We start from the raw sequence: 12,729 nt of genomic DNA, 5'->3' as shown, positions 1-12,729 counted from the left end.
AAAAAAAAAGCAAACAAAACGACAACAACAATAACAACAAAAGTTGGCCAGAGGAGCCTCAGCTTGTTCCACAGAAGCTGTGATGTAGGAAGGGGCCAGATTTCTTCATGTTGAGAATAATGTGAAAAGAAAGTATTTGCTTGAGTCTCTTGGCCTTTGAACTAGAAGTAGTTTTGGGATAAAGGTAGCAGTGGGGTTTGATTCAGCTTAAAAAATAGGCGTTTCTGAACTATTTGCCATAAATTAGATAAAATGGAAGTGTTTCTATTTTATCTCCTGTACTTTGTGGAAAGGTCTAATTTGGTTTTGTGGATGAATGTCTGAAATGTTTTCTGTTTCTTCAGACTCTATGCTTTGGGAACAGTGGGTCACGGAGAGGGTCTCAGTTGGGAATATACGGGTTAGAGAGAAAATAGAGGACTGCTGATTAGAAGAACAGGTGTTTAGTTTGATTTTTGTAGATATTTTCCACTGGTTATTTCTTTAACAACATTGAAGTGTGCCTTATAAGGTGCAAAATGTGATTTTACATAGCTTATAGTTGATCCCTTCCTTATTTCTCTCAGAAAATCTGTAGGATTGTGTCTATTAAATTGTTTTTTGTGTGTGGTTTAAACCAAGGGAGTATTTTAGATCTACATTTTTGGGTAAGTGGTTTTATTGGGGAAAAAAAGTGCTTGATGGAACTAATGGTGATTGTTTCACTTAAACTGGGATTATATAGACAATGCTTTTTCCTCCCTCTTTCTGCCAACATTTGTTTTTGTTTTTCCTTCAATTCCAGGGTTTTGTTTCTAGAAATCTGGGCTGGAAACAGAAGCAGCAGTTTGTATAATCCCAAGATCTTGCTTATGCCAGGAAGCTGTAAGGGTAACATGAAGTGGGTGTGATGTAAAGACACTGCTACTACTTCAGACATTTAACTGTTGAGGGAGTCTAAGGTCAAACTTTAATTTTTGTTGAATTTCCTGTTTTCTGTGTATGTGTTAATCTTTTGATGGGCAAAAGATTGGGTTGCTATGGTGCTAACTGGTGTATATTGTGAAAATGCTGGCGACATTTCATGCTTTTACTCTATAGGGAAGAGTGGTAAACAAGCCTAAATAATTTAAAGATGTTCTCTGCATGTCCTCTTGATCCTGCTAATCCAGTGAGCAGTCTTCACAAGGACTAAATGTTGAGTAAGTGATGAGGGTGGTACAGGGGTGCTGAAAGGTGGAGTGGCGGGGAGAGGGTATTGAGCATTTCTTGAAATTCTTTTCCCTATTGGACTGTATATCAGACTGATTTATAATTGTTTTTCAAGGACGTTTTTGTTCTCCCTGCTTGGTTGTCATCAATTTCATAGACCTTTGCTTAGATACTACCTCTGTTTCATACTTTAATTTGTCTTTTTTGCTGCATCTCCCAAGGACCCCACATTGTTTGAATGTTATGTTGCATATCTTATGGAGTTGGGTGGCCTTAAGCCATGCGGTTTAACATAGTTTTCATTTTAGGGCATGTATGGGAGGTCAGAACAAGCTCATAACACGGAGTAGAGTCTAAGTCATGGAGCATAGGGGAGCCCCGGGATTCTCATGATTGTTTTGGCAGTGGTTTTTGCCTTCTAAATATGATTATAACATTCTCCGAGGACCATCAGCTGCTTTCCTGACAGAGGTCCAAAAACATTTTAGAGGGTTCCATTTTGCATTACTTGCACATGCTGGATGCTGTGGTGGGCGTGGGATCAGGTGAAATCCATGTGTTTCAGGAGCTGGATGTCAGAACACTGTATCTGATCTGGGTTGCAGAACCAAATAGATTTCTCCCTATCTTATATAACTTTCCTATCCATTTGGGAAGACGAGACTGTAGGAAAGGACTTTTTAAAATTGCTTCTTTTCCAGATTAACCAGTAGTTTAGCTGTTGGTGACTGGCGACTAAGGACAGGCCTCTGTTCTAAACGTTGAAGGTGAGGTCTAGTCATTTAAAAGCTTCCCTTTTCTTTCTATTTTAGTTAGACATTGTGCCTTTCAACACTTCGTGTCAGAGGTCATAAAATGGCCTAGTGGCAACTAGATACCATTCTTGGTTGCTTAATTTCATAAGGAGATGTGGATTTTTTTTTGTAGCTTAGTTCTGGAAAATGGTTTGTGGACATAGTATTTGGATTAATGTAGAGTATAGAAATGATTGTTATATATATCTGCAGGATACATGGGTGAATAAGGGAAATTATTATTAAACACTGATATCAACATATAGTCCAATTCCGTAAGTTCAAGTAAAGTGAGTTGTATCCATACTTCTTCCCATAACCTCATCTGCAACACAGAATTTTCAAGGCTCCTTGGAGTGATAGGCTTTTAGAAAAGCTTAATATGGTTATCACATTTAAAAGATAAGTAGCTTATGCCAAAATAGAAGCTCTAGTCACTGGGGGAGTTTAGTCATTACCCTCATCTTAGATATATTTTGTTCTTTCCCCTCCCAGGGAGTATGTCTTACTGTGTCGAGGGCAGGGATGTTTGGTTTTACTGAATAGCACTGACCTGACCATTAGGCACAGGCAGGCCAGACTCATAAAAATAGGTGCAAGCACAGAAGCTAAACGCACCCGTTATCAGGACCGACTTCTAATTGCACTGGATTATCCAGTTTTTCCAGAGTGATGCTTCATTTTTACCCTTTCAGCTTATAATTGTGAGGCAATTTTAAAGCTTCTTTTAGAAATGGAGCTCTGACTTCAGACAGACAGAGGTGTCCTGGCTCTTCCAGATACTGAGTTGATGTAGCCTTGAGCTATTTAACCACACTAAACTTCAGTTTTTATGTTTAAAATTGAAGAACATACTTGTCCTCATATTGTAATCTTTAAATTCTCCTTTTTTAGTTGCTCTGGGAAAGGAATTCTCTCTGGTCATGCAGATGGTACCATTGTTAGGTATTTCTTTGATGATGAAGGCTCTGGAGAGTCACAGGTATGAATAAAGAATGATGTGGGAGGCTGACGTTGGAAAGTCCCTTGAGTCCAGGAGTTTGAGACCAGTCTGGGCAACACGGTGAAACCCTGTCTCTATCAGAAAGAAAGAAAGAAAAAAAAATACACACGCGTGCGCGCACACACACACACACATATAAACTAGTTAAGTGTGGTGGTGTGGTCCTATAGTCCCAGCTACTTAGGAAGCTGAAGTCGAAGGATCACTTGAGTCCAGGAGGTTGAGGCTGCAGTGAGCTGAAATAGCGCCACTGCACTGCTGCCTGGGTGACAGAACATGACCCTGTCTCCAAAAAAGGATACTGTGGGATAGGGGATAAGGAAATTCCAGGAACCCTCCTAGAGGAGGTTGGACTTCTAAGGCATTTGGATTGAGGTACAGGGAGGAGGTTAGAGGAATGAGGCCTCAGGGACAGATGAAAAGTTGGATGTGGCCACCAAGAGGATTTGTGTTTAGGAGCCTGGAGCTTACCGCTTATAAGAAGTGATGACTCAGGTGCAAAGGACCTTGAGACAAAGGGAAATAAAAACTCTTAGGGGAATGAGAAGTGAAAATTATTCCTATTTACCTAAAATATATATAATATATATTTATTTATGTGAATTTATAGAAAAAAGAGTTAACAGTTACTCTGGAGAGGGGAAAGGAAAAAGATGGGGGATAAAAAGGAAATTTTCATGTTTTACTCCATATAATTCTGTATTGTTTGAATTATTTATAGTAAGAATTACTTGTAGGCCAGGCACGGTGGCACACGCCTGTAATCCCAGCACTATGGGAGGCCAAGGCAGCTTGATCACCTGAGGTCAAGAGTTCGAGACCAGCCTGACTAACAAAGGTGAAACCCCATCTCTACTAAATACAAAAAATTAGCTGGTGTTGTGGCACATGCCTGTAATCCCAGCTATTTGGGAGGCTGAGGCAGGAGAATCACTTCAACCCAGGAGGCAGAGGTTGCAGTGAGCCAATATCATGCCATTGCACTCTAGCCTGGGCAACAACAGCAAAACTCCATATCAAAAAATAAAATAAAATAAAATAACAATTTCTTGTATAGGCCGGACATGGTGGCTCACTCCTGTAACCCCAGCACATTGGGAGGCTGAGGCAGGTGGATCACCTGAGGTCAGGAGTTCGAGACTAGCCTGGCCAACATGGTAAAACCCCGTATCTACTAAAAATACAAAAATTAGCCAGGCGTGGTGGCATGCACCTGGAATCCCAGCTAACCTGGAGGCTGAGGCAGGAGAATCACTTGAACCCGGCAGGCAGAAGTTGCTATGAGCTGAGATTGTGCCATTGTACTCCAACCTGGGCAACAGAGTGAGACTATATGTCAAAGGAAAAAAAAAAACAAAACAAGACTTGTACAATAATTAAATTTAACCCTCTTTAAAAAAAGAAGCCCTATGCTCTTTGTGGGCCTAGACAGTGTTGGTTAACGTGTAGGACATCTTTTCAGAGGAGCTTTACCAGGTGTGTATTAAAAATTTCCAATACACAAGCATTTTGAGGTTTTCTAGAGAACAAGGTCAACAAGCATCTGTGTAGGGGTGTGTGTGTGTGTGTGTGTGTGTGTGTGGTGGTTTGTGAAGAGTTCAGGGTTAGGATGTGTTGGGATGGGAAAATGGAAGAAAGACTTCTGGAGGGTAGGATGGTCAGAGTGAATGTATCAGGTGTTGAGAGTGAGAAATTATTTCTGGGGTGGAGTCTTCAGAGACTGATTGAAACCCTCTCCTTCTGTCTGTCTTAGGGGAAGTTGGTTAACCACCCCTGTCCACCCTATGCCTTGGCATGGGCAACCAATAGCATCATGGCTGCAGGCTGTGATAGGAGGATTATAGCCTATGGAAAAGAAGGCCACGTGCTGCAAACTTTTGATTATAGCCGTGACTCTCAGGAGCAGGAGTTCACCGCAGCTGTAGCAAGTCCTGGGGGCCAGTCCATTGTGCTAGGAAGCTATGACAGGTGAGTCCCCTTTCCAGTTTTATCTTTGGCCTACTTTCCCTGTGAACACTCCCTGCTTTATGCTTTAGCCAAATTATTCTAAGCCAGAGTGGGAAACTGGACCAAAATCGAGTGTCCGTTCAAAGAGATTCTCAGATTGTAATTCATGTGCTTTCCTCTTCCTGCTCCCACCATCGATTGGTGTGCAGCCAGTTCCAGATGTCCTGTGCTCTTGTTTTGTCTCTGTGCCTCTCCCTGAGCTTCCACAGCAGAATTCATCTCTATTTTCTGTTTCCATTGCCCACTTTTAGACTGCTTAGAGTTTCTCACGTCGTATTACAGTTTGTTGTTTGCATCTAACTGGTTAAATCAAAGAGTCCTTGAGAAGGGGGCTTGTTATTCATCCTTTTATCTCCAGTGCCTAGACTAGCATCTGTATGCTATATATATTCAAGATATGCTCAGATGTTTGGCAAATGAGTGAATGAATGATGGAGCAGCAGATAAACAGCCATGTCCCAGGTCTCATCACTTCTCTGGCATGTGTTTAACCCCAGCTTTTTCAGCCCTGTCTTTCTATCCCCTTCAATCTTACATCTCCTTGTGTTCTGTTCTTTCTTCACTGCCTCCTACCATTTATCTCCTTGTTGTGTATTATTTTCTCCTAACAGCTCATTTTTCTCACCTGCCCTGATCTTTTTGTTTTCTCTGCTCCCCTCACTCTTATTCTGTTTTAGTTTTGCCTTGATTTTCCCAGCTTACTTCCTGTGCACCTTTGTGTCCTCTCCTGCTAGACTGCCTAGCTTGTGTGTTCTTTTTATTTCCTTTCTTTTCTGATATAGCAAGACTAATTTCCTTTGGTTATCAGCTCATTTGCACTCTTTAGTTCAGTGTTAATCTCTTCTAGAAGCCACATACTTTATTTCAGGCTTCGGGTGTTCAACTGGAGCCCTCAAAGAAGCATCTGGGAAGAGGCAAAGCCCAAGGAGATTGCCAATTTATACACCATCACTGCCTTGGCCTGGAAGCGGGATGGCTCACGGCTCTGTGTGGTGTGTTACTAGTAATCCCTTTCTGGATTGGTGACTTTCACCAAACCAGAAAAAAATCCTGCCTTATCCTAAACGCTCTCCCCTGACACTAGAGAATCTCCTCTTCCCTTTTGACCCTAACCTAACATTCTGGTGTTAGAGGCAGGAAGGAGAAATTCAAACTTTATTGGAGGTCACAAAAGGGACAAAGAATTGTGTGTAGGCAGGGCTATTTTCTCCCTTTTATCCCATTAATATGTGGTGCCCTTGAGTCCAGTGATTGTAGCGTATTTCCTTTTGGTACTTCCAAAAACTGCCAGCTCTTTTACTGCCAACGATTCTCCAGACTCTAGAGCCTAGGTGTTGAGGATGTCTGTGGATACTCTCCCCATGCCAGTGTACTATGTGTGTGACCTTTTATGCTGTCACTTTCCCTTCTGGGGCACACTGTGTGGTGGGGTGGAACAGTTTGACTGCTGCCTCTGAAGAAGCATTTACAAGAACAAGTTTGAGCTGACGTATGTGGGACCTAGCCAGGTAAGCAGGATGGTAGCCTACTGCACTGAGACCTCGCATGGCTCATTCATCCTGATACATATCTAACATTTCCCTGCCTTCTGGCCACAGCCATAGTGTCAAATTTAATCTTCATCCCTCTGGAAGAGCTGTTTTGGGCAACAGAATATGTCAGGGCAACACCCTGGTATCTTTCCTGCTGTGGTTCCTGCAGCTTATTATAAGAAAAGTTTTAAGCACCAGGCTTAAGGTGTGCAGAGATTGCCAGTTATGCCTTCCTGGTTTAAAACTTTACTGCCTACACACTGTCAACAGGGCGATTTGATAAACAGGATTATAAATGTGAACTCTGTTGTTTTAAGGCCTCTGAGCTTACTTATTTGATGTTGCAAGCTAATTTCTTAGTTCCTGAGCCCATTTTTCTCTTTTTTCTACCTCTGTCCTTTTTCATTTATTATACATTGGTTTCTTCATTCTTTTGTTCTTTCAAGAAACATGTATATATTCTCCACTATGTGTAACCAGTGTTAGGCATTGGGATTACACAGATAATTATCTGTAAGACATTGTCCCTTGGATCAAGGAGATCATTATAACAGAGGACACAGACATATCAAAAAATAATATTAGCCAAATGCAGTGGCACATGCCTGTAGTCTCAGCTACTCAGGAGGTGGAGGCAGGAGGATTGCTTGAACCCAGGAGTTCAAGGCCAGCCTAAGCAACATAGTGAGACCCTGTCAGTCAGTCAATCAGTTGATCAGTATGTACACTGTGATCACTGATATATAAGGTTTGTACCAAGACTGAAAACATAGAGTGATTGGTTTTACCCAGTGGAACTTTCAGAATTATGTAAATTTTAAGCATCAAAATAGATAATATAGGAAAGCATTTCATAAATAGTAAATCCCCATATAAACCTAAGGTACCATTACTATCAGCAATATCCAAGGCCCAAGGAGGAAGAAGATATTAGCTTTGTTTAGACTGTGGAAGTGGGCAAAGGATATGGTTATACACCCTTCTTTTGGGCTGGGGAGGCCTAAGGGGCTCAGACTTGTCCTTTACCAAGGTGATTGTGAAGAACCTGTCATCGGGAACCCAAGTGCTGCTCAAGTCCCACTATAGCTATGAGGTGGAAGAGGTGAAAATCCTGGGAAAGGAGCATTACTTGGTGGCCCACACATCAGACACACTGCTGCTGGGGGACCTGAACACTAATCGCCTTAGTGAGGTAGGAACTAAAATTGAGAGTAGGGTGGGGAATGGGGCATCTTGGCTTAATACTTGTGGGGACCCAAAATCCCTAGGGGTAAGATCTCCATGAGAAGGTTCAACATTCTGGTGTAGGGGACCTTGTTTCAGGGAAGGAGACCCAGGAGGTTTACATTTCCACAGTATGAATCACCATCTTTGGACTGTTTTGATGCCATCTCTCAGAAACATCTCCTGGTTCCTCTCAGGGACGAGAGCAAATTCTGATACAGCACCTCTTTTGTGTAGTATGATCTTTCTGCTTCCCAACCTGTCATTCTTTTGGCGCTGTCCTGGGTAATTATTCACATTGCTTCTTAAGCCTTCTGCTTTACAGATAGCCTGGCAGGGATCTGGTGGCAATGAGAAGTATTTCTTTGCAAATGAGAATGTGAGTAGAGCTTGATTCACCATCACCATCTCCATAAGCCTCCTTCTAGCTTCTGTGTCATAAAGATGGCAAGTTGCAAGGGGTAGGGAAACAGCAGATCTCCCAAGCTGATTTCTCGTAGTATTCAGCCCCATGATTCCTAGCTTTACAGCCATCCCTAGTTTCCTTTACCCTGCCCACCCCACCTCTACTCTCCGGTCAGACCATTTCAGAATTGTTAAACCTCAAACCTTTAAGCTCCATGAAGCGTTTTACATTCCCAAGTCTTTTATTTTCTACATCCTTCTGGCTTTCCAATCTCAGCCCTCACAGACAGAACGGCAGCACCTACAGAAAAACCAGAACCTCCTTTTTCCCCATAGGGCAGAGAAGGGACAGACTTTTATCAGGTCTGAGCACGTTTAGCCGTGCTGGAAAAGAACCACAAACTGGCTGAAATGATCTTTTTGGAACAGGTAACAGGAAAAGAGGGACAGGATGCAGAGAAGATATGAAGGAAAAAGACGGAAAAGGGGGAGCAAACTCAAGGGAGGAAAGTGTGCTGGTGAGCGAGGCTTCCAAAGGTTTGGGGAAAGCTTTCAGAGAGATTTACATAGTTAATTTCACCCCTTCCTTTATTTCCTCCTCTTGTGTTAGTCCTTACTTTTCTAGACAAACTTCCTTCTTGGGCCTTTGATTACTTCTTTCTTTCATAAGCAGTCTGCTTCCTCCCCTCCAGTCCGGAGCCTGTCTTTGCAATTCTTGTGCATAGGGGTCGATCCACGTTTTGTTTGTGGCTGGAAACTTACACAATTTGAGGAGCTCTTTTTAAGAACAGTTGCCTTAGGCTGGGCGTGGTGGTTCACGCCAGTAATCCCAGCACGTTGGGAGTCTGAGGCAGGTGGATCACATGAGGGCAGGAATTCAAGACCAGCCTGGCGAACAGGGTGAAACCCCGTCTCTACTAAAAAAAAAAAAAATATATATATATATATATATATATATATATATATATATATATATATATATATATATATACGTATATACGTATATATATATATATTAGCCAGCTTTGGTGGCATACGCCTGTATGTAATCCCAGCTGCTTGGGAGGCTGAGGCGGGAGAATCGCTTGAGCCTAGGAAGCAGAGGTTGCAGTGAGCCGAGATCGCACCACTGCCTTCCAACCTGGGCGACAGAGCAAGACTACATCTCAAAAACAAAGAACAGTTGCTTTGGAAAGGGCTTGTGCAAATAAGGAGCCCTGAAGCTTAAGCATTTTTTAGTTTCCCAATATTTTTGCTGGTATAGTAGTTAAAAGGTAAGGTTTTTGGTCCCCATATGCTGGCATCTTAGCCAGACTGAGGAGAACTTGCTGCTTTCTGATCCTCATATCCTTCTGTCATCCCCTCTGCTCTGCCTGTTTCCCCTAGAATGCTGTGGAGGAGGCCAGGGCATGTAGCAGCAGCTATACCATTGGGATGAGTGTATCATTGTGGCTCAAGCCAAGGTACCTATTTTGTCTTCTCCACAGTTGTTCAGAATTTGGTTCTGCCAATTTCAAAACCTTCTTTTGTCTAGGAGGCCATAGAAACCAGAACAGGGTTGGGCTTGGACTAGATGTGGTGAGGAGTTAGGATACTGCTGACTCAGGAGGATTTCCCTTGTTACAGAGGGATTGGAGAAGCGTGGGAGGCACAAGGGTAGGAAGGGCTGTGACTCCTAGTTCTCTGTGCGTGTCCAGGGGTACCCAGCTGTAGAGAATCTATGCTGGAGTTATTACCAGTGGCTGATGGACACACAGCAGGAGGATTGAGCAGGTGAACTACAGGAGAGCCAAGGGGATGGGCTAGCAGCCTTCAGCCTCTACCTCAAAGCTGGGCTCCCTTCCAAAGCTGCTCGGCTGGTGCTATTCCGAGAGGAACTGCTAGCCAACACAGAGCTGGTAGAACACATCACTGCAGTCCTTATCAAGGGGGAACTCTACGAAAGGGTATGCTCACTTCCTCTTCCTAGCCCTTATCTCCAGAGCTCAGGACCCTTCTCTCTTCCAGAGGAGTCTCGGGGCACAGAGCACTTCCTGACTGCTGGTGTTCCCTTGTGTTTGGAGCTAATACTTGATTCTTTGTGTTGTAGGGGTACCATAGTAATGGGGTATGTATTAACAGGCAGGTGATCTCTTTGAGAAGATTCACAATCCACAGCAGGCCCTGGAGTGCTACCGTAAAGGGAACATATTCATGAAAGTTACTAGCCCCCATAAGCCATCCTTTACTGTTATGGACCCTTGCCCATCCGTCTCCCCAGCACCTCTTGGTGCGTGTGTTCAGGTTGCTTGGCTCCAGTTCTCCATTCTTCCCCTTCTCACTCCATGCTTCATCTCCCTGTCCTACCATTTTCCTGAGGTCCATCCATGGAAGTCTGGGCTGAGCACCTTTTCTCTCCCTGGCAGTAGAGCTGGCTCGATTGGCCTTCCCAGGGGAGGTGGTGAAACTAGAGGAGGCATGGGGGGACCACCTGGTGCAGCAGAAGCAGCTTGATGCAGCCATTAATCACTACATCGAAACCAGGTGTGGGAGTATGGGAATGTAAAGGACATTTGGGTGTGAAGTGAGGGGCAGTGGAGCCAGTAAGGACACCAAGGCCGAAAAGAAGAGATCTCAAAATGTAGGGGGAAGTGTGCTTAAGGGGTCACTTTACCTCCATTCATCTTCATCTTTCAGCATACATATTTATATCTTTCCTAACTTTGCCAGGTGCTCCATTAAGGCAATTGAGGCTGCCCTGGGTGCCCGCCAGTGGAAGAAGGCAATTTATATATTAGATCTACAGGACCGGAACACCGCGTCCAAATACTGTCCTCTCGTGGCCCAACACTATGCATCTCTGCAGGAGTATGAGGTGAGGGAGAGTCCTTTCCGCAGCATGATGTGGTGCAGTAGAGGATAACAGTGAGAGAACCTGAAATAGGAAGTGGAGGCCAGTTCACCTGATCCTTCTTTCTGGGCTGCAAACAGCATCACCACCTTGAATGAGAAAAGAACAGTTTACTTTCCCAGTTTCATTCCAGCGTGACACAGATACTTCCCTTCACCCCGGATATATAAAGTGAGTCTCTAGCTCTGTTCCAGCCAGCATGAGTAATTCTCGATGAATAACTCTAACATAGTTACAATATAAAATTGCTTTGCATTGCAGAAACGTGAGGCCCTTTTGAATTCCACTGTATTGTCCTCGTGCTGTTTGGGTCTGGCCTTTCTTTTTAAATGGTAGAGCGTATGAGACACCCATAGTCATCTTTTCTTGTCTATTACTATAAGGTCATATCACAGGCTCTCCACCATCCCAGCTGAGGTTGTTCTTTCCTTGTTGAAGCTACTTTAAGCCTGCTGCTCTGACCTTTTGTGTCTACCTCTCATCAACTACAGATTGCTGAGGAGCTCTATACTAAGGGAGACCGGACAAAAGACGCTATAGATGTGAACACCCAGGCTAGCCGTTGGGAACAAGCCCACAGGGTAGAGATGGGTGGAGTTCATGATAAGAGAACTGCCTTAGTGGCAGTGTGGCCTCGTTCCTGGGTCTGTTTCTCCTCTTTGCTTGGCTCCCTGAAAGCTGACAGAGAGAACCAAAAATACAGTATGAGCCACTTTGATGTATAACTGAAAAATATTTCCAGAAGCAGAGGCAAGAATGAAGAAATGTGGTAAAGGAAGATCCTTGGAAGGACATGATAGAGTGGCAAGAATAAATTAACTGCTCCTATTCCCTAGGGCTCAGAACAGTGTTTAATTTTTGGCCGTTCTAAGAAGGGTGGAGAGGGAACAGATTGTAAAGCTAGCACTGCAGACTGCAAAGCCAGTCACTTGCTTCTGGGTAGTGGAAGTGTGATTCTGTCAAATGCAAAGTGAACTTTTCTTTTTTTTGGAAGCACTAGAGCTCATGAGGTATTTTATTTGTAAATATGTATTACATCTCTAGAAAAAGAATCCCAGGATTTTCCCTCCGATATGCTGTTGTCTTGCTTCTTCATGGTTCATGATGCCAGCTGAGGTTGTCAGTACAATAAAACCAAACCAGCTGCCGGGCGTGGTGGCTCACACCTGTAATCCCAGCACTTTGGGAGGCTGAGGTGAGTGGATCACGAGGTCCAGAGTTCGAGACCAGCTTGGCCAGTATGGTGAAACCCCGTCTCTACTAAAAATACAAAAATTAGGCAGGCATGGTGGCAGGCGCCTGTAGTCCCAGCTACTTGGGAGGCTGAGGCATGAGAATCGCTTGAACCTGGGAGATGGAGGTTGCAATAAGCCAAGATCCTGCCATTGCACTCCAGCCTGGGCAACTGAGTGAGACTCCATCTCAACAACAAAAAAACCAAATTGGCAGGATGGGAGCAGATTATTCTGCCATTTTTCTAGATCTCTGAGTTGCATGTCAAATCTGGGGCTAATCACTCCACACTTGTTTAGCTTGCCTGTGAGGTTCACAACAATTTTCTTAGCTCTGTGATCATCAGTGATTTCAAATCTGCCCAATGTAACCATATTTCATCATCACACTTAGAAACCGGACGATGACTTTGGGGCATAGCCTAATAAGAACTTGGTGTTTGCCTCTCTT

The 12,729-nt window shown here is 43.6% G+C and overlaps 2 protein-coding genes across 2 annotated transcripts in view; both read left to right on the top strand.

Annotated features, from left to right (window-relative positions):
* Positions 1 to 12,729, top strand: part of LOC108301632 — a 480,010-nt gene that overhangs the window by 424,632 nt on the left and 42,649 nt on the right. The window lies entirely within an intron of this gene.
* Positions 2,803 to 12,729, top strand: part of LOC108301367 (intraflagellar transport protein 172 homolog) — a 12,492-nt gene continuing 2,565 nt past the window's right edge. Inside the window, 13 exon segments of the mRNA XM_037737087.1 lie at positions 2,803 to 2,967; positions 4,742 to 4,956; positions 5,864 to 5,985; positions 6,406 to 6,503; positions 7,558 to 7,719; positions 8,077 to 8,130; positions 9,543 to 9,567; positions 10,005 to 10,102; positions 10,278 to 10,425; positions 10,562 to 10,679; positions 10,866 to 11,010; positions 11,538 to 11,636; positions 11,809 to 11,812. Of these exon segments, the coding sequence (XP_037593015.1) occupies positions 2,818 to 2,967; positions 4,742 to 4,956; positions 5,864 to 5,985; positions 6,406 to 6,503; positions 7,558 to 7,719; positions 8,077 to 8,130; positions 9,543 to 9,567; positions 10,005 to 10,102; positions 10,278 to 10,425; positions 10,562 to 10,679; positions 10,866 to 11,010; positions 11,538 to 11,636; positions 11,809 to 11,812 (1,438 nt within the window). The 5' untranslated portion in view covers positions 2,803 to 2,817.

The sequence above is a fragment of the Cebus imitator genome, unplaced genomic scaffold (genome assembly GCF_001604975.1).
Source record: "Cebus imitator isolate Cc_AM_T3 unplaced genomic scaffold, Cebus_imitator-1.0 Scaffold1, whole genome shotgun sequence".
Classification (NCBI taxonomy): Eukaryota; Metazoa; Chordata; class Mammalia; order Primates; family Cebidae; genus Cebus; species Cebus imitator.
The sequence above is the reverse complement of the archived record's forward strand: the minus strand, read 5'-3'. Positions and strand labels throughout refer to the sequence as shown.